At 34.1% G+C, this 22,503-nt stretch overlaps 1 protein-coding gene across 4 annotated transcripts in view; it reads right to left on the reverse strand.

Annotated features, from left to right (window-relative positions):
• SLC41A2 (solute carrier family 41 member 2) overlaps window positions 1–22,503 on the reverse strand; it is a 106,488-nt gene that overhangs the window by 20,553 nt on the left and 63,432 nt on the right. For all 4 annotated transcript variants that reach the window (XM_016127050.2, XM_016127049.2, XM_036237384.1 and 1 more), the window contains exons 7-10: window positions 18,693–18,840; window positions 14,479–14,558; window positions 2,861–2,992; window positions 1,784–1,932 (exon numbers count right to left, since the gene is read on the reverse strand). In XM_016127050.2, the coding sequence (XP_015982536.1) occupies window positions 1,784–1,932; window positions 2,861–2,992; window positions 14,479–14,558; window positions 18,693–18,840 (509 nt within the window). The remainder of the gene's footprint in view (window positions 1–1,783; window positions 1,933–2,860; window positions 2,993–14,478; window positions 14,559–18,692; window positions 18,841–22,503) is intronic.

Here is a 22,503-nt window from a genome sequence, read left to right on the forward strand (position 1 = left end):
CGTGTATTAGAAAGCAATCATAAAAATAGAATAGACATTTTAAACAAATGAGGTAAAATATATGAATGGAAGTTTTAATCTTTTCATTCTATATAGAATGCATTTTTTAACATGTACTTCACTTCAAAAATTACTGATTTACAATCAAAAGAACAAATCTCATAGAGTTTGTGAAAATTAACTGAATGAAAACATGTAAAGTACTAAGCAGCACTGTTCATGCAGGAAACACTATAAATGTCAGTTAATTTCATTAACATCATTATCACCAATGCAGTTTATTTCATCCATGCAGTTTCTTTCACCTGGAACAATGCCCCCATACCTATCCTCTAGCCTCACTCTTGTATGTCTAAGCCCTTGAAGGCCAAATTCGAATGTTATCTCTTCAAAGAATTACTTGAATGCATCTCTTAAAGGGTTAGGATTTCTTAACGTAGGAGGTACCAAATCCTACAGAGCTTAAAAGAAGCTATGTCTAAGAAGGAAAAATAAAGCTGGAACAGTTAGAAAAAAATTAAGTATGGGTTTATGAAAAATGATACGAATATAACCATAGTAAATTATCTGACTCTATAGTAAACAATGTCCAGATAGGCCTAATAATAGAAACAAAATTACTAATTTAAGAAAAACTGGTAATATAACTATATAGGAAAAATGTAATTATAACAGTCTTCAAATTCTCAACTTTTATTAGCAAAAATCTAAATTAAAAAGGTTAATCACAACTAGAAATTTGAACATGTTATTTTAAAATTTGTAGTTAAATGCCAGAAGAAACAGCTTAAATATTTCAAAGTGGTTGTCTCTGAGAAATGTTTGAAAGGTAGGACCCTTCAGTACTATTTAATTTAAAAATTTTGTACATATATTATATTGATCACACATTTTGAAAATAAAGGCAATTTTCTTAAATTTCAAAATTAATCACCTTCCATGTAAAGATAGCAAGTTGAGCATATGCATTCAACTCTACTTTCTCCAGAAACCTCAGTAACACAATAGAGAAAAGCTTTGGGAAGTCACAGAAATCTCCCCCAAAGAAATAGAGAATAAGAAAAGATAAAAATTTTAATGCAGGAGTTCCAGGGATCAAATAATAAGATACCAGAAAGAAACAAGAAAGGCAATCACCAAAGCAATAATTCAAAAATTTTTTCTAGAACTGAAGATGATGAATTTTAAGACTGAAAGGGTCAAATAATGTCCAAGAAAACAGACAAATACACCCAAACCGGGGCACATCAACATGAAAGTTAAGAACAATAGGGAAAAAGAGAAGATCTTGCAAGCTTCCAGGGAGTTACAAGTAGCTTTGTACAATGAAATCAGCAGTGAGAATGGTATCTGTTGTTTTTCTCCATGGTAATAGAAGTTAAAAGGCACGGAAGCAATGTCTCTAAAATTCTAAAAGAAACAGAATTCTATATCCAGTCAACATATCCATGTTAAAAAAAAATTTGCATTTTACAACATGCAAAAGCTCAAAATATTTACTTCCATGCACTCTTTCTCAGAAATCTATCAGAAGATATATTCATGCAAAACAAGCGAACAGAAAACAGGAAGATACAGAATCCAGGAAAAAGGAACCAAAGGTTCTATTGATCAGATCATATTAAAACTGGTCTTGAGTTATTGGTTTTAAGAAGATCAAGTCAATATGAAGGCATTAGGCTGGTTTTTGAACTCTTAAAATATTTTGTGTGCCTTTAGATTTACAGTTATACTTTTATATCGACCTGAGCATAAAAAGACTGTGAGAGGCTTTAACTCTTACCTGTAACACAGCAGCAAATAAGTATACTACTATGAAGATTACAGTTAGAGATGTATGACCGCTTTTCATCAGATGAATAGTGTAGAGGAAAATTAAATGCCCAGGAATCACTAAAAGCAGTAGAACTTGAGCAGACTTATTATTTACTCCTGTAATATAAAATGTAAAAGTTGTTAAAACAAAGTCATACTTTTCTTAATAATAGGTCACGGTTATTAAAATGTGAAGATTACTTCCCAGTTACTATACTGCATAGCATCGCACAAAATTTAATTGCTAAAAATAAATTCCAACTATTTACAATTCACTTAATTCTTTAAAATTCTCACAAAATGTTCTATGTTAATTAAGTAAAAGGTAGTTGATGAAAATTTACTATGAAGAACATTGGTCAGACTTTAATACCTTTCATAAAAATAGAGGGATGACAAAAGAAAAAATATAAAGTTCTTAAAGTACAGAAATATTTTAATTTTAATTTTCCTTTAGAGTCCTTTTGCTGATATGACAAGTCTGGGCATTTTTGATTCTCACTCAAAGGTCAAAAATTACATTTATTTTTATCAGGAAAAATAAAGGCCCACATTATGAGGTTTACGATTGTTTTAATTTTTTGGCAATCATGTGCCTGGTTGATATAAACAATGCACTGGTCCCTTGTAACTGAGGTTATCAGCTCTCATCCTGTTAGTCTGGGATCAAATGCCCACATTTAGAAAACCCAAAGAGATTAACATAGGAAAGACAGTACATCTGTCTCCCTAAATCACCTAGCAATGTTATCTTGTATCTGTGAGGTTCCTCTTTCCTGACTCATAAACAGGATATCCCAGCGAAAGGGACAAATGAGAAAAATTATACAAAATTCCTCAGCAACTGCAGAATTGATAAAAGTGACTTCTTGCTCCCTGAGATTTACTGAACAAAATCTATTCTATTTAAAATCTATTTAGTGATCAGAAACAGAAAAGTGTAACAATCACAAACAAAATATATACTCAACAAAGCTTGCCTGCTTATACTCACAAAGAATAATAGTTCTTAAAATAAAATGTTCAAAAATTCACAAGTACATACCTGGACCAAAAAAAGTTCTAAATGGGTAGTAACAAGTTTTAGGTTCCTCGGGTAATTCTCCTGGAATGCTATGTAAATGGAGGTAGGTAGAAATCCTGCTAGCCTGAATGGCCACCAAATTACCACCAATACCTGAAACACAGGAAAAACAAAGTAGTTATTCTCATATTTTAAACAACTTGCATAAATTCAACCAAATGTAAGGCCCTCTATGTCACATTCTAGGCCAATAACTGTGACATATTATTAACCAAAACATGAAATGCTGATTTATTTAATGTTGAAGTATATTTTCCAAAGGCATAAAATAAAACCATTGTTACGAAAGACTTAGTCATTATTTTTTCAACTCTGACCATCATCTGGTCTAAAAGCAGACTGAACTAAGTAATTTTTAAAAATTACTATCACAACCAAGAAATAAAGCTAGGTAACAAGATGCATCATGTTCCTCATCATAATGAGAGGAAAAATAAGCTAAATTTACTCAAATAGACAAGGCTTAATACTTTTCTTCTCAGCTTACTAAAGAAATTGGTTTGCAGCACTAAAAACTACACTCAAGAAAGTCACCTTTTAACATAGATTATCTTCTCATATACTCCAAGGAAGAGGAAATGATCCTGAGAAGTGAAATTAATTCCAAAGTGTGGTAAGCTCCCCCAAGGTGAGACAAGACACCCAAACTCTTTCCCCTTTTACGGAGTATGGGAGGAGAGGCGGTAGCCATAAAAGCAAGAAGGAAAAAACTGAAAATTACAAATACTTAAATGCTGACTGTGAGCTGGCATAACAATTTAGAATAACACCTGGGAGTCCTAGACACAAAAAGAATCCACATTCACTTGCCAGTTATTTCTGTAAGCCCTCACCAGGTGCTGGTGAGACAGAGTGAGGTAGGGAAGAGGACTCGAGAGAGCAAACCTTGGTGGCACACAGGCAAGAAATCATATCTATCTATTTCTGAATCTCTCTCCCATAGGAAGCATAATCTGCTTGGGATGATAAAGAAAACATACTCACTATCTGATCCCCGAGAAAGATCAGTTGCCATTGCAGGAAAAGTAGAAGTAACAGCTGTCTGCTACTGGAGGAGTGGAAGAAAATCTTCTGCTCAAGCCCAGTCTGACAGAGTTTGACTGTCAGTAGGGGGAAGGGAAGAAAAGTTGAGAAAGCCTCACCTCTGAGGACTAAATATATAGGAACTGCTTAAGATTAAGAATAGTGCAAGAATCCCAAACTCCATCCTACGCCTTGCACCAAGTAACGAGCAAGAGTACAGATAGTTAAGCCTTCCAGGATGCAGGCATAAAGCACTTCAGACTTCACACTAAGCATAAGGTAGCAGGAGCTCATCGACAAAGAAATTTGAAGTCAGTGGTGCACTGAGAGTAACTCTAATCATCACAGAAAACAAACCCAGCTCAACTACTGACTAGATTAACTCAATCCTCTGAACTGATGACCTAACAGAAGGAAAAGCCTGCTTACTTCTAGGCATAAATTGTTGCTAAACATCCTATAGAGCACAGGAAGCCCTACAACAATAAGGAATTATCTGGCCCCAAATGTCAGTAATGTCAAGATTGAGGAACCCTGTAATAAAGGAATTGATATATGCCTCCGCTACCTGAAAACTGAGAAAACTATCTCTAAATAATGTGTAAATTAAAGAAGAAAGCATAATAGAAAGTAGAAAATATTTGTAATTAAATGGCAATTAAATACTACATACAAAAGCAGATGGGATACAGCTAAAGCAGTATTAAGAGGCACACTTATAGTCTTAAATGCATATATTAGAAAAGAGGGAGGCTTATTGAACTAAGCATCCATCTCAGGAAGTTAGAAAAGACAGAAAAATAAACACAAAGTAAGAGAAGGAAAATAATGAAAATAGAAGAAATTAGAAAGATTGATAATAGCTAAACATTGGTTATTTGAAAAGAAAAAAAAGAGTAGTAAAATATCAGGAACAAAAAAGAGAGTCATAATTCCGATTATTCCCAACATTTAAAAAATCAGAATATTATAACTAACTTTATTGCCAATAAACTTAAAAATTAAAATAAATATAAAAATATCCTAATGTATATAACAAAATTAACTCAGGAAGAAATAGAAACTCTGAATCATTCTATAGTGATTAAAGAAATTTAATCCAAAATTTAAAATCTTCCGCCAAATCACCAGGCCCACATATATTTTCCGCTTTGTTGGTTTTTTTCCAAGTGAGTTCTATGAATATTTAAGCAACAAATAATTTCAATCTTACACATATTATTTGGGATGGTAAAGGAAAGTGTAAAATAAGAATAAATAAATCTAACTCATATAATGAGAGAGTCTAGTATAACTCAGCGTTCAAAATCCAAAAATGAAAATATGAAAAAGGAAAATTATAGGTCAATCTCATGAATAAAAATAAATGCAAAAAATACTAAACAAATTATTAGCGAAAAGAATCCAGCAATATATGAAATGTACAACACATTATGACCAAACTGGATTTATCCTACAAATACAAGGTTGATTTAATATTTGAAAATAAATTAATGCAATTTACCACATTAACCGATAAAGGTAGGAAAAGAAATAATATCATTACATAAATGAATGCAGAAAAAAATAGTAAAATTCAACATTTTATCATTTAGGATTAAAAACGCTTAGAAAACCAGGAATTGAGGAGGACTTCTTTAGCCAGATAAACACACACAAACACAAAACCTGAGATATGACAAAGAAGGTACTGCAGATCAATTAAGAATGCTATACTTCTGCTCAGCAAAAGAAATCATCAGTCAACAAGGTAAAGAGACAACCATCCGAATGAGAAAATATATTTGAAGCAACACCTCCGATAAAGGCCTAATACCCAAAATAAACAAGAACTCACACAACTCAATGACAACAAAAAAATAAATGTTCCAATCAAAAAATGGGCAGAGGACCTAAACAGACACTTCTCCCTAGAGGACATACAAATGGCCAACAAATATTTGAAAAGATGCTCAACGTCGCTAGCTATTAGGGAAAAGCAAATCAAAACCACAATGAGATGCCATCTCACACCTGTCAGAATAGCTATAATCAACAGGACAAGTAATAACAAATGCCTGAGAGGATGCAGAAAAAAAAGGAACCTTTATACACTGCTAATGAGACTGCAAATTGGTACAGTCATTATGGAAAACAGTATGGAGGTTCCTCAAAAAACTAAGAATTGATCTATCATAAGATCCAGCAATCCCTCTACTGGATATTTACCCTAAAAACTTGAAAACCCATATCCAAAAAGATATTTGCACATTGATGTTCATAGCGGCATTATTCACAGTGGCCAGGACATGGAAGCAACTGAAGTGTCCTACAATGGATGATTGGATAAAGAAGCTATGGTACATATATACAATGGAATATTACTCAGCCATTAGAAGAGATGAAATACAGCCATTTGCGACAATATGGGTGGACCTCGAGATAATCATGCTAAGCAAAATAAGCTAGACAGAAAATAAGCTAGTTGAAAATCACATGATATCACTTATATGTGGGATATAAACCTAAAAGCAATAAATGAACAGGACATACAAACAGAGACTCTTGGACGTGAACTGTAGACTAGTGGTTACCAGAGGGTAGAGGATGGGGGAGGCGGGGAGGTAGATGGGATAAAGGGCATCAAATATGTGGCGACAGAAAGAAATTTAACGATGGGAGGTGAACACGCAGTGTAAATATATATATGCCGTACTGCCTTACAGCTGAAACTTATTGGATTTCGTTACCCAATGTCACACAAAAAAAATAAATAAATTTATAATATGAAAAAAAGAATGCTATAGACTTTTCAATAAACCGTGCAGTGATAATTGGTTATTAATATGCCCCCCAAAAGCCCCATGAAATTAGACCCTTATTCTAATATGATTCACAAAAATCAATTCCAGGTGGATTAAAGATATTTTGTGAAAGGCAAAATTATTAAACTTTAGAAGATAATATAAAACGGATGGGAAGGACTGATTTTTTGAAGACGTAATAGAAAAACAGCAAACTATAAAGAAAAGCGTTGATAAATCTATCTACAGTATAATTTAAAAATCTTGTTCATCAACATACATAGTAGAGAAAGTGAAAAGGCAAGCCTCAGAGTGGAAGATCTTTATAAAACAAAGGACAACTGTCTAAAATATATGAAGAATTCCTAAAAATCAATAGAAAAAAGGAAAAAAGAATAGAGAGTTCGCCAAGAGGTTGATCCAAATTGCTAGTAAACTTTATGAAAAAGTACTTTAAGGTACTGGCGTAAATACTGGCTACTCAGTAGTTTTCCTTATGATTATTCTTTAAACTACGTGTACTTGTATTTTGCATTTATTCCACATTATTAAAAATAGGGAAACCTAGAAATAGCAAAACCTAGAAAAAATACATAAATAAACTAGGTACTGGAAAAAATATCCACTATTTATTTACAAATCAGGTTACCAAAATTTAAACAACAGACAAGAATATTTTCAATGCAATTATGTCTCTGCATACCCACACATAGAAAAACATTTTAAATCTTTTGTATATATTCCAACATCAATAGCAACAACAATAAAGAAAATAAAAGGCAATCTAAAAAACAATCGGCAAGAAATTTCATCTAAAAAAAAATCTCTAAAAATCAAACAAAACAGCTAAATGCTAAGTTGAAGCAGACAAAGCACTTAAAATTCCTACTATTAATACAGATTATGCCTCGAGATGAGTTAGTCTACACTGCTCACTTAGGAGGCAGTTACCGTCATGAGTGAATGACTGTGCAATAGAGTGGAAAGATCACTGGTTTTACAGTCAGAAGATATAATTTGAGTCTCAGCTCTACTTTCTGGCTTTGTTATTCTGGCCATGTTAGCTTAATCTCCTTAGGCCTTTGTTACTTAATTTTTGCAAAATGGCAATTTAAAATATCTTCTCTAAATATTGTTTTATAATCCTTAAAATGCTATAAAAACAAATACAACCCAAATTATATGTAAATGTACCAATTCAATGAGTTTACCTAGATCACCTCATTTAAAATTATAGTCCCTTAACCTAACGTTCCCAATGCATTTACTTGACCGTCCAACTGTTGTGTTTTTTTTAGTAAAAATCGTTGGGGTGACAGTAATAAAATCAAATAAGCTTCGGTTGTACATTTCAACAGTATGTTGCGTGTGTGTGTGTGTGTGTGTGTGTGTGTGTGTATTGTATTGCGTGTTCACCATCCACAGTTAAATTTCCTTCCATCACCAAATATTTGCCTTTTTTACCCCTATCTACCTCTCCCCGACTCCCTCTGGTAACCACTAATCCACTGTCTCTGTCTATGAGCCTCTGTTTGTCACGTTTGTTTGTTGCTTTCAGTTTTATATTCCACATGAGTGAAATCACATAGTTTTCGACTTTTTCTGTCTGACTTATTTCACTTGGCATGTTTATCTCAGGATCCATCCGTGTTGTCGCAAATTGGCAGTATTTCATCTTTTCTCATTCTGCCCAACTTTTTCATAACATTTACCATCTTCTAACATACTCTATTTTTATACATTATGCTCATGATTTATTGTCTATCTCCTCCTAACTAGAATGTAAATTTCATGAGGGCAGAAGTTTTTGTCTAATTTGTTCACAGATATCCCGAGCCTAGAATAGTACTTGTATATAACAGTAACTCACTAAATATTGTTGAATGAATGAATCTGACAAATTCAGCTTACTTAGGAAAAAAACATACTGGAAACAACTCTAACATTTTCAAAATGGACCATTTCCCTAGACCTAGCTCTATGCTTTAAAAGTTGGCAGAATAAGCTCTGCAAGAAGCGTGAAATTATAAGAACTGAAAATCTTCCAAGTCTGTGCAGGACTCCATTTGAATCACACGTTACATACTGGAGAGGGAGAATTTTAAACAAGGAGAGTTAGAGAACACTTCCAACAGGATGTCTGAACCAGGTGCTAACATTCAAAAGTTTTGATGACATCAGAGAGAATCAGAAGCCAGCAACTCTGTGGCCAGGACTATCACCTACTCTTGATCCAAATTACCTGGATATGAAACAGATTTTCCCCAAAAAACATCTGTGGTGAGACTACCTGTTTTTGTTTGTTTTGTTTTGTTTTTGTAATAGGAATATCTGGTTGTTGCTAGATAATGAATTCTTTGGTTGAAAATTTAGGATGTGATTTTTAGGACCTAGCAATAGGTAACTTACTATGGAGAAATCCAGGCCTAGCAGGCTCCAAATCTAAACAGTTTAACTGGAGTATACATAAGCATTACGCTCAGAAACACAGGTTGAGAGATTTTCTTTGAAGTCAGTCTATATGACTTATATATTGCTTTGATAGCCAGTGCAATTCTGGCATTCAGGGCATTCTAATAATTTGTTATTGTGGAAATAAGAATTTAATGTTTTTTAATCACGGAAAAAAATTAAATAGAGAAACAGGAAAAGCATAAACCTCCCCTGCCTTTTTTAAGCTGAGAAATTGATTTCTTGGATCAGTGCATCAAAAATAAATCAATTTAAACATTATTTTTTTAACTGAGGTATAACTGACATACATTCTATTAGTTTCAGGTATAACAACATAATGATTTAATATCTATATAAATTATAAAACATTATATTTTAAAACAAATTGTAATTACTTAAAGTAAATGTAACTTCATGATTTCCTTGCCATGTCTCATTTAGTAAATAAAAAATTCATTAAAAGCAAATTCTTAAGATAACTTAAAATAGTTTATCATAAAAATGACTTAAAAATGGATCTCAGAGAGTTATAAAAAATTTCTGAAGGAAAATAAATTTCTTTAAAAATATATTTGAAAGAGAAACAAAGCGACATTGACGAGGTTGCCTAATTAAAGCCCATAAATGCAGAGCTCTGTGCTCTGCAGAGTTGATTCTGGCTTAGACCACATGGGTTTGAAAACTGCCTCAGCCACTTATGTGACTTCAATGATGTTTATCCTCTTGGAGTTTAGTTTTCCAATCTGAAAAATAAGGGTAATTTATGTCTAATGCATCAGAGGTAGAATTAAATAAAATAAGGCAGGCATGAAAGATACTTAACAGTCTCTTCACTTGGTAAAGCTCAACATTTGTTGACAATGATGATGATAATGATACAACTTGTACAAATAATGTGATTCTGACTTGGTATTTTCTTAATTGTAAGTCCTCACACTTAACTTGCTGAAGACTTCATTAGTCAGAGAATGTGCAGGAACTGTGTTACTTTTCAATTCACATATCATTTTGTTCAAAAAAATAAAAAATAAAAAGGAAGAAAGAATAAATCACTTGGGTGTCCATATTTTAAATAATCAATTAATCTGCCTTCTGTTTACTCAGTGAATTTTCCATTAGAAGTTAGTGATGACTATTTCTAAAAATCTGGATTTGCTAAATCTGAGCTCACTTTGTGAAGTAAACGACTGGAAGAGAACACTGAATAGCTGGTACGTATTGGCACTCATCTGATTCTAGAACATAAACAAGGCCAATAACTTAGACCTCTAACTGGAAGTAAATTAGCATATCCTAGAAACAGAAAGAGGAAGAGTCTTTACACCACGCACAAACTTTCACCAAGAATTGCTGGGTAAAACAATAAGAAAAGCCTATTATCATCCATGGATTTTAATTCATAGCCCCCCAAAAGGAGAAGAATTGGATGCTAAGAATTATGCTATTTAATGCAGAGGAAAAGGTGGCATTTTGGATACATTTTTTCAATGCCAGGTATTTGCCATAGGAAAGCATAAATGGTAGTTTCCTTTTTATCTTCATTTACTCTGGGGATTCTCTTGGGTGTAATGTTCTCTTTGGTGTTTTGTTAGATATGGAATGCTTTAGTGCAAATGAAGAAAGCATGAGCTATTAAACCCAAAGAATATCTACTCTATCTGTAACCGCCCTTGGATTAAATTTGAAGCAAAAAGCTATTAATGATTAGCTGTAGCTATCTTCTAAAAAACCACTGGTAGAACTTCATAGAACTACTTTTATCTTTTCTTTGTTACCATGTCCAGATTAGCACATTGATTATCAATGCAAACGAATCCTTACTATCAACTTATCACTTTCTTCTTCCCTGCATTCTTTGACCTGCTTCACTGTGTAGTCCAGGAAACACAGACAAAGCTGGTGTTACAACTTCACCAAACTAAAAAAAGAATGAACTGAGACTTTATAAAGAGACTGGATAATTTTTCCAGATAAAGTGAATAAAACTTTAATGTAAACAACATAATTAGTGTAGGAATTTATTAAAGTTTTAATCTCTCAGGAGGTTAAAACCCCATCGTGACCTCATCATGATCACTGGTTATATTTTTAAACTACAGAGGAAATAGCTTGAAATAGCTTTCTTTAATATCGAAAATGCTTTCCTGCTATTATGACACTATCTTTCGAAGAGCTAGTCTATCCGTGTTTCTTTCGAATTAGTTAAATTCTTCACAAACTATTTGCATTACTAAAGCTAGTAGAGAGCATCTAAAAATTGTGTCACATAAATTAATAACATTAGTAAGAACAGCTTTGCCAATATACTAAATAATTAGTGAGATCCCTCAGCATCCACAAGACCTAATTTTTAAGTGCCTTATGCTACAATAAACTCAACGGATAATAAAAAGTTTGATAGTATAAATAAATTATCAGTAGGTTCATCTAGGGACCGCTTTAAAATCCCACTTCGTGTTTTGTTAAATTTAGAAATACATGTTTCCAGCAAATGTTTAGAACTCACATTGTATATATTTCACATTATGTCAAGAAATCTTTTGGACATTCCCAAGGGAACTTGAAGCGAAAGTTCATTTTTGTTAACCAGTAAATCTTTATAATCAACAGCATGGCAGATCTAATATCATCCATAGATACCTACATATTTTAGCCACCTCCGTATGTCTCTGCATTTTCACCTATCCTCCCATGACTCCTTACCAGAACTCACATGCAGAAATTACACTTCTAGTTTTAAGAAATGCAAAGGGATCGGGGAGATGAGTCTTCCACTTTTTCTTATCTTTAAGAAGAAATACACATGGAACCCCCTCATAGCGAAGACCCTTTCATCTGAACAAGGACGGGCACATTCACCTCCCACGTCCCTAATCCATTACCCTTTACTGCTTCCTTCCAGACAATCTGATGAATGAATGACAAAGTCTCCAAATTTTCTATTTCCCTTACCTTAGATCATGTATTCTTAATGCGGTCAAAAATTGGTTTTGGGGACAGAAAAAAATTCTTAACTCATTTTATCTAAAAAGCACAGATATACATACAGTATATAAATGGATAAAAAGGTTATCTGTGATATTAAAATTTCATGGGTAAGCACATTTAGGGGAAAAAAAATTGTTTCAAATGGGTCCTTCGCAGGATAATGAACAACAAAGACTGAGAAACACTGCCCTGGGTCAGAACTTCCCAACCAGTATTCCTTGAATGGGTTAGAGGTGTATTACCCAAGGTCTGCAAGGGCAGAAGAGGCCTGGGATTACAAGTAGGCCTGGTTCGAACAGCCTGCCTCTTCACCACAGTGTGCAACCCAAATATATAAATTTCTATGTGTGCCGTGACATGAAAAAGGTTGGGAAACACTCCTCTACAGAAATGAATCAATCCACTTTCTTGGGACAGTTGAGGCTGTCAATATAAGTAAGGCCTTAGTCTCTCTCCCCTACCTCATACCTCTGTATTTCTACCTACCTCTCTTGAGGACTCCCTTTTCTAGGCCATCAAACGAGGGGTATCCTTTCTTCTCAAGGCTTCTTTATAGTCTACCATTTCATGGAGTTGGTCTCTCATTATTCACCATCTCGTGCATCCTCAGCCTCTCTCTATTACTCCTTGCCTCCTTACCAATTAATACAACTATCTCTCTCCTATCTTAGAAAAAGTTCCTCATTTCGACTTCTAGGTGTTATCCTAATTCTATTCTTTTCACTGTCGACCATTTAATAAGGAATCTAAAAGTGCTACTTTCAATACAAAAATATTTATAAAATACATGTAAGCTATGAAGAATCATAATACGAAATCACGTACCCACTACCCAGTTCAAAAAATACAACAAGCCCTAGAATCAGTCCTTATGTAAGGTGAGATAATAGAAATATTCATTAAAACTTACTAATAATAGGATTGTTGTAATTTAAATTTCTCACTGAAATATTAGACAATACAGCTCTATCAGTCACTATTTGACAACATTTATCCTAGTGCATTCATCAACTAATATTCACAGAAGAATATTTGAACAGGTGGAAGAAAAGCAGTAATCATTCTACACAGTGAAAACTAGAACTCTGTAGGGCCTCAGTATAAGAATCTGGTTAGAATGACAAAGGAAGAAGTTGCATACATCCAAAGGCATAGAGAACATTGAAGCTAGGCAGAAGAATTCAAACTTGATTTCATAGGCAGGAGAAAACCACTGCAAAGTTCATCATCTTAAAACTGATGTAATTAAAAAACAAGGTTCAAAAAAGATCAGTCTGTTAGTGAAATTTAATTTGCATTGAATAGGGACTTTATTATTTGAATGATGGCTAAAGGGAGACATTAGAAGACTATGATGATGTGATTTGCTTGCTATATAAATAAATGAATAAGTGAATTATGTTAAAGAGAAAAGAAACAAGGTCTGGTCATTGTCTATTGAAAGAGGATGAAGGGCCAGGTTGGATCAGGTGACTCCATGATTTTAAGAGCAGGTGACGGGGAGAATAGGGGCACCAGAAAAATGCGGAGGGAGGTCTATAAGAGAAATTTATTGATGGACGTTCTAAAGGTCCACAAACATTTAAATGTAGAAATTTTAGGTATAAAATTAGATTTTGGAGACCGTGCCTTTATATAACAGATTTGCCTGTACATAAATATACAAAAGTGAGTTATGTGTAGTCTATCCTATGACATGTTTTTCCCCAGGTAGAATTACTTTTTAAATTATATTGGCTTAGTTTACACTAAAATCCAACTTAATGATGGCCAGCCCAAAAGCCAGTAGGACTGGATTAAAATGATCTTATTAAATGGAATTCATACAAAAAATGCCTGTGAATTTAAGTATTATAATTTTCATTTTATAGATAAGCAAAATTATCAGGCAGATTTTCAAGGGATCGGCAGAGGTGTGATAGACTGCAATGCACTGCGTTGACTCAAGCGATGCTTAAACCTGGCTAACTCTAATTTATCCATGAGACTGACAGGTGCAGCGACAACATGACAGAAGGCAGCAGATACACCCAAAGGATCCGGAACCGAAATAGCACCTGTTGCCACAGTGACCTTAAAGGTCAGATACGCCTGATTCTCAAAATAATATCTAGTGGTAAGATTAAGAAATAATTCTTTTCAAAAGTGACTTCTACATAGTGAGAAAAGGGAATGGCACTTCCGCTGTCAGCAACAAGCTGGGGTTAGAGGAAAAATGGACGGGATGGGAAGAGACATCTACTCTTAAAATCTGAACCCTAAGATTCCTATTAGTATCTAAAGGTATGTGAAGATTTGATGTCATTATGAAATAGCATATCTAATTCTTACCATTGATAACTGGTGTGTAAACGACAATTCCAACCAAGTTAGGATCAGATACGGTTGTGTCCAGAATAAGGCCTCCAATGCTGAAAGATATAAAATCATATAATTTAGGGAAGAGGAAAGGAAATGTACTAATTGGAAGCTTTCCTTTACACACACAAACATCCCTACTTTTAAAAATAAAATATTTAGGCATGAAAAAATAGAAAAAAAAAAAGAAACAATGTTCAAAGTGAAAATCAATGTCAACAGCTAAATATTGAAAATAAAACAAGGCATAAGATGTAGGCCCACATAGCAGGGCTTTTTCTTTTCTCCAAGATATGCTACTTGTAAAAAGGGAAAACACACACTTTAAGTGCATGAAAATGTCTGCAAAGGCATATAAGACATTATCAACAATGTTTATCTCTAGCAGGTGAGACTGACGGAAGAATAATGGTCATTTTATATCCTATGCTTATTAATTTTTAAAAACCTTATACATTTATTGCTTTTATCATTTAAAAATAATTTTTAAAAAGAGCATCTTTTCATATTTGAACTAAACAAGGCTTTAAAGGGATGATTTCTATTGTATTAAAACCAGTTATAGTTTGGGTGTGTCTTATCACTGGTAAATTAAAATAATGAGTTGTAGCTGTAGAAAGAGCTGATCTTGAGAACAGAGGTCTGGAAAAAATGACATACAATTATACAGTGGCAAGCCATACACTCGCAATGTCTCAGTGGAGCTTGGAGATTTGTTTTTTTTTTAAAGTTTCCAAGACTATTATCTATTGGTTAACTTCAGTCTCTTGGTCTACATACTCTGAAACATTGCCAGTCCCAATATTCCATGGGGTCCTATTGCCTAACTCTTCCAGGAAAATGTGATCCACATTACAGAAAAATGAACTATACACTGTTACAGAATGGGGTTTATGGTCAAAATACCAGATTAAATGTTCTTACCACTATTTGATAGTTAATATTAGGAAATTATTAAATCTTGATTATTTAATTCTTTAGTAAAATAAATGAATAGGTCGATATGCCCAAACTGCTAGAAGTTCCCATTAAAAGATACACTATCAAGTCCAAAAATAGTCACCCTTAGAAATACCTGAATATTTTAAGCCCAATTTTTTAAAAAATACATATTCTATTGAACTGGTTATGTGTAAAAAAAAAGTGGAGGGAAAAAAAGAAAAAATCAACCATAGTTAACATCTTTCAGAGTTATACTGTTAGGATGTTGGTATACAGTTTCTCAGATATTTTAAAACACATATAGGTTTAAAAATAAAGACAAATTATAAAAGTAGTTTTCTCCACTTCTATTAAATTTTATTTTTATCAAACGTGTATTTAAAAAGTAAAAGTACCACAAAGCTTATTATATAGTCTCTAGTCTCAACCCCTAATCCTGTTCTCCATTAGTAATTCTTCTAAACTTCTTTAGCTGTTACTTCTTGCATTTAATTTTGTTATTTATAAATAACATGTTTTTACTACTATTTCTTGATTTTTAATTTTTACCTAATGACTTCTACTCTAGCAGATGAGGTTCAGTCTCGCTTATCCTTCCTTCCAACTTTAGTCACTTCACAATTCCCTTCGTCCCTCTATCCTGCCAAGCTGGTTATAATTTTTGGTGAAATATTTAGGGTTTATTAAAACACTGGAATCGTTATTCACAACTGAGCCACAAATTGTATTATTAGATTTCCTCACTTGTACTTTTTGCTTTGCCTCATATTTTTCTTAAATTTTTAGCTACTATTTATTAGTAAATCAGCCTCAAATTTGTAACCAAGTTAATGAAATGCCTCTGAAGACATTTCAGGTAATCGATCAATTCCACTTCTGTTTTTCTTAGAGACATTTCTCCTTAAGCCTAATGACCTCCTGCCAACCTCGACTGTTGCTCTGATGCACGGCTGTCATCTGTCATCTTCCCATGCTGGGTCTTGGTCAATGGGCTATGACCAAGTCCCAGCATTTCACAGGATCCTGTTGCCTGAACCTTCCAGGAAAAAGCAATCTACATTACACAAAAATGAACCACACACTATCACGAAACAGATTTCCTCTTTCCTGTGTCACCTTATTTCCGTTTTGATAAGACCATATCTTCTATTAGCTTTCTTATAAGAAAGGGTTCATGGGAATACATTTTCTGAGATCCTGCATTTCTGAAAACTTCCTGAGTCTATCTTTACATTTGGTTGATGCCGTGACCATATTTTACGCTTAAAATCATTTTCCTGCAGAATTCTGAAGGAATCACTTCTGGTGTTGCTATTGGATATCACTGATTCCCAATCCTGTATACGCAACCCGCTTTTTCTCTCTGAAGGATTTTGGGATTTATGATAATGTGCTTTGGTTTGGTCCCTCCTATTCCAATTCACTGTGTTGGGTCTTCAGTGGGCCCTTTCAATCTGGAAGTCTATGTTCTTCAGTTTTGGGGAATTTTCTTGTATTATGTATTTGATAGTTTCCTCTTCTTATCATTTGCCTCCAGGTCCCACTCTTTTGCTCTGTTCTACTTTCCAGGATAGTTCGTCAACCCTGTCTTCTAACTTTCCTACTGAATTTTTTGTTTCTGCCAGTTGTGTATTTTTAAATTCCCAAGAGCGCCTTCTGTTTTTCAAGCCCTCCTCATTAAGGCATTCTGTTCTTACACTGTGGATGCCATAGCTTCAAATACCTGGGCATCCTTCATTGTCTACTCCTCCTCTAAGGGGTACCATAAAGCATACCTGGCGCTGTGTGCCTGGGCAGAGCTTGTCAGCAGGTGCACCTCACTGAATAATGGTCAGGCAGGCATGTGACTCTTTCACTAAAAGACCCACAAAGGTCAGTATCTACAGTTTTTAACACTGTGCTGATAACTTTCTCCAGGAAGATATAACCTAATTTTTTTGCCTGAGGGTATAAGCCTGACTACCAGCAGTCTACAAGCAAAGAAAAGGAAATGGGATAGGGGTTTTCACTGTTCGGCATTTATAGACTTTCTCTTAATCCTATTTTTCATACAGGGCTTAATGCGCATCCTCACTTGTGTAGGTGCTTCTGAATCCAGAGCCTCTCAGATTTGTTCTCTCCATAGTTAATTCTTGTCTTCTGCTAAGGTGGTGGGGGGTGGGGTGGGGCAGTCACCTGGGTCATCAAGCTAGAGAAGGGCATTAAGGATCTAATTGCTTCTTATATAAATGTTCAACCAATCTTCTCTATTTCGGCTCACAGAAGTACTTAGGGCCTCTTATTCCTCCACCTTTCTGGGTTTCTGAGGCTCGGATCCACTTTTTTCTTACGGGTACCGTCTCACCCTGCGGGCACTTAGGTTTCAGCTCTCACATTCTGTGAGTTAACAACCATCCACCTGCTTCCCACCTCACTAATTTCATCAACTCTCACACCTGCTGTCGTCCCCTCTGCTCGCCTTCTGTCCTTGTGGTTTTATAGCTTTTTATTCTTTTGCTGTCATTTTAGAAGTTTCGGGAAGGATGTTAGACGCCTATCCATGTACCATGTTTAACAGGAAATTCATACTCATTTTTAGCTTATTCTTTTCATCAAATGTATAATTAACCCTTTCCCACATCAAGAGAAATGTGACGATGTTGTTTTCAACAGGTGACTGGGATTCCGTTTTGTGGCTAATGCCACAGCGTCTTTGCTAGGCCTCTCTGGTGTCCTCTCTCCCCTCCATTTATTACACATTCCGCTGTGATGATGATCCTTCCAACTAAGTCTTTTGCATATAACCTTAATTATATCCTTAAGTCCTGTCAGAGTCCTAAAAGTGGAAGTAGTCAAAGGGTATATACATTTCCAAGGCTTTCTGATACCTATCTGAGCAATTTACTATTAAAAATAAGGTTTTTTCAGCTTAAAACACACACACACAAAGACAAACACCACTAAATTTTACTCAGAGATCTGATAAGGATTTGGTTGGTGAAAAGTTTGAAACCGGCAGGCAAATGAGGTTCTGTACATCTATCTAGTTCAATAATTCCTGTCATTTATTTCCCTTATTACCTAGGATAATAAAGAGTTGGCCATAAAATAATTGATCCAAAAAATAAAAATAGGCAATTGATTTATTTTAATATACACACAAATACATGCATATGAACTACAAACTCTCTCTCTCTCTCTCTCTCTCTCTCACACACACACACACACACACACACACACGTAAACACACACATTTTAATACTAACCTACTTATAACCATAGCCGTTATTACAGGTTCCCAGCCTGAGTGGAGAACTGTCCTCGTGGCTGGATGTTTGGCAGCTATTATAATCCAGATAGGAGTTAGAGCCAAGAAAAAGACACCAACTAATGGAGAAATGTAGTAATAGGTCTCTAAAATTAGAAGAAGAAAAAAAGAGACATTTTAATCTCTCTTCTAACCATGTAGCAAATTTAAATATTAAAGTAAAAGTTTACCAGAAGATATGCTATAAAACATATTCATGTGCTATATATATTATCTAAAAATTTCAAACAAATTTAAAACTATATAGACAAGGTAAAAATATTAAATAATGTAACTGAAAACTATTACATAAATTCAACAAATATTTATTGAAATAGCTATGTGACCTAGATAGGAATAGCAATGATAATAATAATAAGAACAACAACAATAAAAAAAACTAAATTATTTGGCTCCTACTATTTACCAAGTGCTCTGTTAAATGCTTTATATTAACCATCTCATTTAATTGTCCTCACAAGCATCAGGTAGATACTATTGTTTCTAGTTTATGAAGAAACTGAGTCACAGGAGCTTAAGATTACGTACAGCTAAGAAATAACAAAAGTTGGGAGAAAACGACATCTATCTGAAGTTAATGCACTTAACTCTAAAGCCAAATAGAATATTGTTTTTATCTACAAGGATCTCACAGTACAAGTATTCCATGGAATATTGGTTAACCAACTGATAATAGGTATCCCCCCAATACCATGTAGTACTCCAAGTTACGCCGCCCCCCCAAAGAAAACATAGAAAAACTAGGTTTAATAGTGTTAAACAGATTTCTTCACTGCAGAACTACTTCAGAACCTTTAATATGCTAAGACAGAATATAGTATGCTGTATTAATCAAAGTTTGGCCAGATCATCTAGTTTCCCATCAGAGTGCTACAACCTACCTTGGACAAGAAATTTAACTTCTATAAACTTTATTTCCTTCTCTATAAAATGATAACAATAATAGTACCTATTTAATGGGCTTGTGAGTCTTAAGAGAATTAACATGTTAACTAAAACAGTGCCCAGGCACATAGCTAATGTTTACTGAACCCTTACTATCAACATCATCATCATCATCATCATCATCATCATCATCATCCTCATCATCATCATCATCATCCTCATCATTACTATTAACATCTTGCTGTTCAGGACACACTGAGGCAACAGATTGCCAGGACTTTGTTATACTTCCTAGTGGCAGACTGTCTTACTTGATCACAGTTATTCATCCTCTCCCCAGTCTTGTAATGCTTTCCTATAGAAAGTGTTTATTTCTGCCTCACTGACTTTGGACTTGGCTATTTGTCTTGCTTTGTAGACATGATATATGCATGATGTATGCTTCCTCTGAACAAAATTTTAAGTACTTTCAGAAATGACTAGAAGATTTTATAGATAGCTAGATAGACAAACAAGATAGATAAAAGGGCAAACAGACAGGTAGATATCAATGGTCTTCAGTCACTAAACGGCAGGCATTGCAAGAGTGTAATCCCTGAGAGAAGGGAAGAAATAAGCCCTGTGATAACCTTAGCTTTCTGACTATAGGCACATTCCAGACAACAGCTCAGGAAGGAAGAACTCCACCAAAGCGAGGCTCAGGCAGCAGGAATTTATAGGGTAGACTACTGGAAAAGAGGAAGCTAGCAGAGAAAGAGCTTGAGAAATGAATATCAAGCCATAGTGTAAACTCCACGAAGCTAGTCCAAGAATCATTGGGGATTCGTAAACTGAGAAATTCCCAGCTTTGAATACTGAGAACATTCAGTAGACTTATGAAGGGTCATGTCTTAGTGGTAAACCTAGTCCCAGTATGAGGTCTGCTCTATATCTGCCCGCAAAAGCATAAAACCAAGCTTTGTAAAGCTCAAGCTAATCCACAAATAACTGCCTACAACAAGAATGAGGCCTAATACTGTGTAAAGAAAAACAAAACAATCGAGCAGTTAACATTAAATTCACAGTGTCAAGCATACAACCAAAAATTATTTTTAAGAGTTTGGGATAATATTTGGTAGATTTACAAACTTAGTTAAATACCCTAAGGCATTCTACTTATGTTAGACAGTTTATGGACCTCACAAAAGTATCCAAGTACTTAAAATAATCTCTATACATCTAATAAATCTAATAAATTACATGTACAAATATGGTGACTCTTAAGTTTTCACAAATATTCATATACTGTATACAAAATTGGTAAGATTTCTATTTAACCCCAAGAATAAGTCAATTACTTAATCATAAATTTAAAAATGCAATTAGAAGACTGACATGTTACTCTAATGGGCTAAATAACAAGTATATAAAAAATATGTACTGCCCTGTTAACACTGTTAATAGCATGAGTTGAATTCTCAAATATTGTCGAACTTAATTCTAAATCTCTCTAGGATTAAAAAAGTTGCCTATCCCTTCTTAAAACAGTTACATCATTCCAGGACATTTTGGTAATATTCTTTTAGCTTATTAAGGTTTTATTATTATCAGAGATTTCAGCCAGGACATTCTGGATTCTTCTCAATTATTCTAATACCCATTTTGTAGAGTGGAGATTTCATAGCTTAAAGATAGAATTGATCTCATAGTCCTTGTAACCTACAGCCTTAGATTTAAGTTGAATGCTACTAAATTTTTCTGACATTTCACAAAATCCTTCAACTTATTCATACTCTTATCTTTAATTGGATTTTGTATTTCTTCATTTTACTAAGATATTTAGAGATCTCACCTATGACTGAAGATGTCTGAACTAGATAGAAACTCGGATTTTATTCCTATCAGGTAGGAACAAACAATAAATATATGTATATTAAAAAAAATACCCAAACATTATTTTCATGGTTTTATCTGGATTTGCTGTCACATCTTCAAAATAATTATACTAACAAAATTCATTTAAATATTTTCTTCCATTTAAAGGGATATGACTAATGCTACATATAGTGCCATTTTCTCCATGATTTTTTAAAAAGTGCAAAATCCTTTATTGAATGGATTCCCATTTCTCCTTTTTAAACCAATGGATAAGGATAAAGAATATCTTAATTAGAAGCATTCTTACTTCCTAAAACAACTAAGGTTGCCAACAATCTCTTTACAGGATTAAACAGAAAACTAAACGCATTAAAGTCCATTAAACACAAATGAAAAGAACTATTCTACAAGGTTAGATCATCTTAATATTTCATTTTCAGGTCAAGAGAGGGGTATCTCGCCAGACTTTTAAGTTATTCCCAATATTAAATCTCTGGAAGGTCATCTGAAGTTGAAAAAAAAACATCCACCACCCCAAATCCAGAATTGCTGTCTGAATTTTCAAAGAGAAGGAAAACTTTCTCAGGAAAGGAACTAAAAATAATGAGTGAGCAGTTCCTCAAAAACAAACAAAATTATCACATGACCCAGCAATTCCACTCCCAGGTATATATCAAGAAAACTAAAAACATTATGTTCACGTAAAAACTTGTACAAAAATATTCATATTATTATTCATAATCACCAAAAAGTGGAAGCAACCCAAGCATCCACCATATATGGTGAATGAAAACAAAATGTGGTATATCCAACAACAGAACATTATTCAGCCACATTATTAGTCCATACGATGGACTATTACTCAGTACTGATTGATGCTATGACGCGGATGCATCTTAAAAACATACTCACTGAAAGAAGCCAGACATAAAGGGTCACACATTATATGATTCCATTTTTTGAAATGTCTAGAACAGGCAAATCTATAGAGATGGAAAGCAGACTGC

This window comes from Rousettus aegyptiacus, unplaced genomic scaffold (genome assembly GCF_014176215.1).
Source record: "Rousettus aegyptiacus isolate mRouAeg1 unplaced genomic scaffold, mRouAeg1.p scaffold_m13_p_2, whole genome shotgun sequence".
In the NCBI taxonomy this organism is placed as follows: domain Eukaryota; kingdom Metazoa; phylum Chordata; class Mammalia; order Chiroptera; family Pteropodidae; genus Rousettus; species Rousettus aegyptiacus.